At 51.4% G+C, this 8,018-nt stretch overlaps 1 protein-coding gene across 1 annotated transcript; it reads right to left on the bottom strand.

Moving 5' to 3' along the window:
- Window positions 1-31: 31 nt before the first annotated feature.
- S1PR4 (sphingosine-1-phosphate receptor 4) lies at window positions 32-1,977 on the bottom strand. The gene has a single exon (XM_019653321.1). The coding sequence runs from the start codon at window positions 1,760-1,762 to the stop codon at window positions 605-607; it is 1,158 nt and encodes a 385-aa protein (XP_019508866.1). The 5' UTR covers window positions 1,763-1,977; the 3' UTR covers window positions 32-604.
- Window positions 1,978-8,018: the final 6,041 nt, after the last annotated feature.

Here is an 8,018-nt window from a genome sequence, read left to right as displayed (position 1 = left end):
CACACACACACACACACACACACATCACCTGCCCTCAAAACCATACCCTCCCAAGCACCAGACCCAAAGCCCTCCCAGGCCACTGATATGCCTCCTTGCACGCTCCGAGCCAACACAGCCCCGCTGCCATCGTCCCCGTACACACACATGAATAACAGGGAGACTGAGACATCTCATACTATCATTGAACTTCCATGTTGCCAGGGCATCGACCCCATAGTCTGCCCCTTGCCACCTGGGAGCCCCACTGAGGCCCAGAGAGGGGCCGGGACTTCCCTGGAATCACACAGGAGCCAGGGGCATATGTAGCAACCCCATTTGTCCCCACTCCAGGGTACTCTCTCTTCCAATGAGTGGTCGCCTCCTTCTCTGAGGACACCATGAAACACCCACTTGGCATCAGCAGGCCTGAGGGCTGTGGGGAGGACCAGAGGGCCTTGGGATACCTGTCTGGCTGCCCTGTTCCCTCCTCTCCATCCCAGGTGCCTGCTGCCTCCTTGCAGGCTCCCAGGCACCTGGCCACTCTGCCTGTGGCTCCTGAAGGCCAGGAGGAGGGCCTGCATGAGCACGCACTGGTGGCTGGGCCACCCTCCCCAGCTGTGGCTCAGACACTCCTCACGCTGGAGATGCTGGTCAGGGGCTCCCGCATCCGAAAGCTGAACGACCGGGAGCCCCGAAAGCTGTCCCTGGGCCTCAGTGAGCTGTCAGTGGTAGAGGCTCCAGAGTGGGCTTCGGCGGCCTGGGCCAGGCAGTCCCCAGGCCCTCGCAGGCCCAGGCTGAGACACCCAGAGCAGAGGAAGCCCAGCACAGCCCGGCACACCTCCCGGCTCCGGAAGGAGTAGATGAGTGGGTTGATGGCTGAGTTGAGCACGGCCAGCATCAGGATCCAGTCCATGCCCCTCAGGTACTCCTGTGCCCAGATGTTGGAGCCAAAGATGTCGGCCAGCAGCAAGCCAAAGAGTGGACCCCAACAGACCACGAAGGCCACCAGGATCATGAGCACCGTGTTGAGCAGCCGGCGGGCATTGCGACGTAATGGGGTGCGCGAGGCCGTCTGTCTGTTGGCCCGTACCACCCGGAAGATGGCCCCGTACAGCACCGTGATGGTGGCCAGGATACAGCCAAAGATGACCACACAGAAGAGGATGTAGGCCTTGGAGTAGAGCGGGAGCAGGCTGGAGCAGCTCTGGAAGGCACACATGCAGTTCCAGCCGAGCAGGGGCAGCAGGCCCAGCAGGGCGGCCAGCAGCCAGCAGAGCCCAATGAAGCCCAGGACGCGGAACTTCTTGGTGTTCCCACTCTCAGCCACCGGACGCACCATGGTGGCGAATCGCTCACCGGCGGTAAAAAGCAGGCTGAAGGTGGAGGCGGCCAGAGCCATGAAGAGCACGCCCTCCCGCAGGAACCAGGTGGCCGGTGCCAGGTGAAAGGTTCGGGCCCCAGACAGCAGGACATTGACCAGGTAGGCCAAGCCGGTAAGCAGGTCACTCAGCGTGATGTTGACCAGGCAATAGTAGACCCAGCGCCGGGACCGCATGCGGGTCACGATGGCCACCAGCACCAAAAGGTTCTCCAGCACCACCAGGCAGCTTATGGCCACAAAGAGCCCCTGCAGGATCCCCAGGCCCCCGTCCTCGGACCCGGCCCGCCCCACCAACCGGCCTGAGTGGTTGTAGTGCAGGATGATAAGCTGGCTGTGCCCACCAGCCGCCAGCTGCTGGCAGGCCTCAAGGGCCTCCGCCAGGGACCCCGTGGTGTTCATGGCAGTCCCCCGGGGCAGAATGAGGCCCAGGGTGGCTGGCCCCAGGCAGGGTGGAGCTGCAGACTTGCCCGGTCTTGGTTTCCTGTTATTTGAAATTTCCTGTTATGTTCGAGGTACCCCCAGGGTGGGGGTGAGGCTCAGGCGGGGAGGAGCATACCAACGGTCGGCTCCCACCCTGGCCCCAGGAGCATGCTGAGGCTGCCCCTGCTTCAAGACCCCTGTCTCTGTCCCCTTCTGTTCCTCAAAAGCCCTGGGGAAGTGCGCCCCACCCCCCAACTGCACCTGCCACCCCTCCTGGCTGGGCAACTCCTTCCAGGACCCGGCTGTTCTGTCACTGTCTCCCCAACTGCTCTAACTGTGTCTGGCACACAGTAGGTGCTTAATAATGTGTGCCAAGTGGCTGCACACATGAACACGAGCATCACCAGCTACCTTGTCAAAGGTGTGATGCACAGCATTTTATCCCTATGACAGGGCCAGGACATCTGCAGTACACCTGTCCACAGAAGGAGAAACTGAGGCCTGGAGAGGCAGGACCAGCTGTCCAGGTCACACGGCAGGAGGTGAACACCCACCCACAGACACACGTGGGTCTCTGGGGCCAGGACCCGCCTTACCATATATCAGTTGTCTCTCTTGCCCCCAGAACTGGCCCTAGTAGGAGCAGAGCTGGGGACTCCAACCCAGGGCAGCCGCTCACCTCTGTGGAGAGGAGCTCACAGCAAGTGTGGGGGTTCACACTACCCCCACTTCATGTCCATCCTGACCTGGCTCAGGCTGACTTAATCTAAGATGGCTAGGAACTGAGGTGTGGGAACCAGGTGGGGGGGATTCATGTTGTAGAGCCAACCCTTGGGGGCTTGAGGGGGGACACAACCTCCCTTGCCAGCCCTGCAAGGGGCACAGATGTCCCCATGTGAGGCAAGGTGGGAAGAAGGCGGGAGGGTGGCCCAGGTGCCCATGGCCCCTGACCAGCATTCCTCCCTTTGTTCACTGATCAGCTCTGGGAGAAGGACAGTTACAGTGAAGCTCAGATCGAGGTGCTGCCAGGGGAGGCGGTAGCATCTTGTCACTAGATGTGACCAAACAGAAATGGATCTGAAGGGGAGTTTGTAGGAGGAAGGGCTACACAGGAAGCTGCACAGGCCACTGGGGTTTAAGGCCAAGAGTAGGGTGGGAAACGCAGCCAAGTATTTCCCATGTACCACTCTGCGAAGTAGCGTAGTCCACCCTCAGTCCCAGCCTCACAAGGGACCACCCGACTCGGACTTATTAGGACAGGGATACACTGCATGTTCTGAGGCTAAGCCTGTACCTTGGACTGAGCCCTGATCCCACGCTGAGCCCTGATCCTAGATAGAGCCCTGATCCCAGACTGAGCCCTGATACTGAGACCTGATCCCAGGCTGAGCCTTGCTCCTAGACTGAGCCCTGATCCTATACTGAGCCCTGATCCCAGACTGAGCTTTGATCCCAGGCTGAACCCTGACCTGGGCCAAGCCTTTAATAAGCTGACCATGACCTTGACCCATGAACCTGGCTGAGACCCAGTCCTGGACTGAGCCCTGATCACAAGCTGAGCCCCAACTTTAGTTGAGCCCCAACCCTGACTAAACCATGCCCCCAGCTGAGCCCCTGACCCTAGGCCTGGAAAGCAAATTCAGGACAAAAGTAAAATGCTGTGAGTGAGCAAAGTTTGACTAATGAGGCACAGCTGTCCAACAGTGTCCTCTCCCATGAATAACCTGCTGCCCAGGAGGAAGGCTGTATGTGCATCATACCTTATTAAATCTTACTATCAGCCCGATGCTGCAGAAGAAAAGCCCCCTCAAGAATCATCCCTGGACACACAGCTCTAACAACACAAGTATACATGCAGGAGGTTATTCATTGTTGTTTGTAAACGCAAAATATTAGAAGCACCCCAAAAGTCTGTATACAAAGAGAAGCTGATAGAGTATGCTGCACCCAGAGTGGAACTCTAAGCAACTGTGAAAAAGAACAAAGATGGGGCGGCCAGCTAGCTCAGATGGTTAGAGCGCAGTGCTCATAACACCAAGGTTGCCAGTTCGATCCCCACATGGGCCACTGAGCTGCGCCCTCCACAACTAGATTGAAACAACTACTTGAGACTTGGAGCTGATGGGTCCTGGAAAAACACACTGTTCCCCAATAAAAAAAACAACAAAGAACAAGGACAATCTCTGTGAGTGGAGTGGAGTGATTTCCAGGTCATATTGTTAAGTACAAAAGAGCACAGGTCGTGTGGTACCTTTTGTGCAATAAAGAAGGGGGGATAAAATATACACATATCTGCTAGTTTTTGGAAAAAAAAACCCACAGGAAAGATAAACCAGGAACCAATGAGATAGGCTAACTACAGCAGGTGGGTGGGATTGAAATTGAAAAGAGGAGGGAATGTCCTTCTTTTCATAGTTTTTAAACTCTGCTAATGCTTCCTATAGTCAACAATAAAATCAAATCAACAAGGATGGAGAAAAAGAGCTTTAAGATTAGAAATAGAAAACAAATGAACCTAATTGTATTTCAAATGAAAAACGTAACTGCACATAAATAGAAAAGAACCAGCCCATGCAACTTTTGGACCAAAAGGAACTGCGAAGAGATTTTGAAGTTTGTTTAGTAGACATATTTTGGGGAGTGGTATGGGGGTAGTGATTCGGAAACTATCGTGTGAATTATGGGACTGAGCACAGTATCAAGTGTATTGATATTAAGAGCCAGGTCTTCACTGGAAGAGAAAGATGTAAATATGGAATGGGGGAACGTGGAAGAACCCCACAGGAATAGAACAGGATTGAAAGTGTCAGCGGGGACTCGTGATTTAAACAAAAGCCTATTTCCTGACTCTGTTCATTGAGACTCCCCAACAGCAATGAGCACATCAAACACCCAGATTTTGGCTTCTGAGTATCACCCCCTTAAAAAAAAAAAAAAGAGGGAGTGAGGCAAGAAGAGTGCAAGATGAGCATGAAACATGTTGGTGGGTCAGAAAGTAAGGTAGTGCTCGGAGGAGAGGGACCTTGTCAGAGAGATGCAAGAGTCAGCCTCAGGGGCTACTGGCCCAACCTGGAGTGATGAGGGTGTCAGCAAGAAATGATCTTAAATTCATAGAGACAGGAAGTAGGTGGTGGAGGCCAGGGCCTGGGGTGGGGGGGGGGGGGGGGCAGAGTTAGTGTTTAATGGTGACAAGAGTTTCAGTTTTACAAGATGAAAAGTTCTCACGTGGATGGTGGGGACGGTTGCACAAGAATGTGAATGTGCTTAATGCCACCAAATTGTGCACTTAATATGGTCAAGATGGTACATTTTATGTTGTGTGTATATTAATACAACAACAAAAAATTGGGGGAGAAAAAAATCTTTCCATATGACCCAGCAATTGCACTCCTAGCCATCTATCCAATAAGTTAGAAAAATCACCCTTTTGTAACCATCATGGCATTAGTTGATCTAGGCAAGAATCAACAATAAATGCTAAAATTCTTGAGTGGAAGTTTGTTGGGGAGCAGGATATTTATATTTATATAATCTCAAAGTATCTTCCTACAGATTACATATTAGTTACAAAGAAAAAAATGTCTTACTTGAGAAACCAGGGGAATGTCGTCTTAACCAAGCAATCCAAGTAAACATCACCAGGAATGTAATAAATGAACATGGCGCACTGAGGTCACATCCCTTCTAGGATATTCCCACCAAGTGGACAGCCTGCATCAGACCATGAGAAGCCATCAGACAAACCCACAGTGAGAACATGCCACAGAATAATAGGCCTGTATTCTTCAAAAGAGTCAAGGTCATGAACGACAAAAGGAGACCCAAGACTCATGAAACTAAATGCAGTAAGTGGTCCCCAACTAGGTTCTAGAATGGTGGGGAAGTTGCTGTAAAAGACAATATTGGGACAACCGAGAAAATTTTCATACGGACTGTGTATTAGATAATATTACTGTACCAACGCTAGATTTCCTGAACTTGGCCATTGCCTTCTGCTTATATAACAGGAGGTGTTTTTCACAGGAAATATATGGTGTTTTGGAGGAAAGGTGCATGAGATCTCCAACTTACTCTGAAATTATTTAGAAAACTTAAGTAAAAGAATGTGTATATTCTCTATAGAACATATAATATGCTTTTAGATTATGTTCACAGAGAAATATAAAGCAAAAGGTTAACCATGGGCAGATCTAGCTCAGGGGTCAGCAAATCTTTTCTGCAAAGGGCCAAATAATTTTGGCTTTGAGGCCCAGACAATGTTTGTCACAACTCTGCCCCCCATAGAGGACACTGCCAGAGACATATGTAAATGAATAGGTGTGGCTGTGGCCAATAAAACTTTATTTACAAAAACAGGCATAGAGCAGGTGGTTTGCTGACCCCTAACCTTCATGAAGAATAGATAAGAGTGCATTGCAATACTTTTGCAACTTCTGTAGGTCTGAAATATTTTCAAAATAAAAAGATGAGTGAAGAAAATATGGATTTCCTAACTTTGTGGTCAGAATGTATCTCTAAATATCATCTCCCTTTAAAAGGAAGCAGTGCTCCTTGGAGAAATGGCTGAATGCAGAGCTAGGGCTGGGAAAGTACAGGACGAGCCAAAAGCATCTAACTTGTGCCAGAACTATGAACTCTTAAGACCACCGTGGTCATGTCAACAGTACTGAGAAACTGACTCAAACAGGTTTCCACTGGCCACCAGCCAAGGGAAGCCTGGGGCTATCAGAAACTGGAAGAGACAGGAAGGATCCTACCCTAGAACCCTCAGAGAGAGTGTGGTCCTGCTGATGCCTTGATCTCGAACCTCTGGCCTCCAGAATTGGGGGAATACATTTCTGTTGTTTTAAGCCACCCAGTCTGCAATACTTTGTTACAGCAACCCCAGGAATCTAATACAATCCCTGACCAGCCCTTTTCAAAACTGTCAGTCATCAAAAACAGGGAAAGTCAGGGCCGGCTGAGTGGTGCGTTGGTTAAGAGTTGGCTTGGGACGCCAGCTCTGAGCAGCAGGGCCCCGGTTTGGATTCCACATTAGGGCCAGTGACACTGCGCCCTATACAGCTAAGATGGTGAACAACAACTCAACCTGGAGCTGGGCTGTCCTGTGTCGCCGGCGACGGAGTAGGCTGCAGCCCCTGATGCAGTGGGCTGCCATAAGCTACCATGTGTGGCCGGCAGCCAGTATGAGCGGCTGGCAGCTGGTGTAAGCTGCCAAGAGCCGCTGTGAGCAGCCGTCCACCGATCTGCCTCACCCGGGAGCAGCGCAATGATAATACCAACATGAGCCAGTGAAGCAACGTCCTCCACAACTAGACTAAAGAACAAAAGGACAGCAGCTTGTCTGTTCCCCTTCGCCTGATTCCTCAGCTCTGTTCCCATCCCCCAATTCCCCAATAAAATCTTAAAAAAACAGGGAAAGTCAGGGGCGGCCAGTTAGCTCAGGTGGTTAGAGCACAGTGCTCATAACACCAAGGTTGCCTGTTTGATCCCCAGATGGGCCACTGAGCTGCGCCCTCCACAACTAGATTGAGGACAACTACTTGACTTGGAGCTGATGGGTCCTGGAAAAACACACTGTTCCCCAATAAAATCCTTAAAAAAAACAAAAAAAAAACAAGGAAAGTCAGAGAAACCATCACAGCGAAGAGGGGACTAAGAAGATATGATGGCTAAATGTCATGTGGGGTCCTGGATGGGGTCCTGGGACCAAAAAAAGGACGTTAGGGTAAAACTGAGGAAATATGAATAGTGTATAAACTTTAGTTAATAATGTGTCAGTATTGGTTCATTAATTGTAAAAACGAAATTTAAAAAGTACCAGATTAATGTAAGATATGTAAGATAATGTTAATAATGGGCCGGCCGAGTGGCGCGTTGGTTAAGAATTGGCTTGGGATGCCAGAGGGCCCCTGTTCGGATCCCACATATGAGGGTCAGTAACACTGCCCTCTACACCTAAGATGGTAAACGGCAGCTCGACCTGCGGCTGGGCTGCCGTGGGTCGCTGGCGACGGCGTAGGCTGCAGCCCCTGCTGCAGTGGGTTGCCATGGGCTACCGTATGTAGCCAGCAGCCAGCGTGAGCAGCCAGCAGCTGTAGTGAGCGGGGCGTCCAAAGGCTGGTGACTGATCTGCCTCGTCCGGGAAGAGCGCAATGATGGTGCCAGCTTGGGCCAGTGAAGCAACATCCTCCACAACTAGACTGAAGAACAAAAGGACAGCAACTTGTCTGTT

Source organism: Hipposideros armiger, unplaced genomic scaffold (genome assembly GCF_001890085.2).
Source record: "Hipposideros armiger isolate ML-2016 unplaced genomic scaffold, ASM189008v1 scaffold_202, whole genome shotgun sequence".
Lineage (NCBI taxonomy): Eukaryota > Metazoa > Chordata > Mammalia > Chiroptera > Hipposideridae > Hipposideros > Hipposideros armiger.
This window is presented reverse-complemented; position numbering and strand designations above follow the sequence as displayed.

What these genes read in the sequence shown, in the direction of transcription:
- S1PR4 (XM_019653321.1), bottom strand. Translation starts at nt 1,762, where the DNA reads ATGAACACCACGGGGTCCCTGGCGGAGGCCCTTGAGGCCTGCCAGCAG.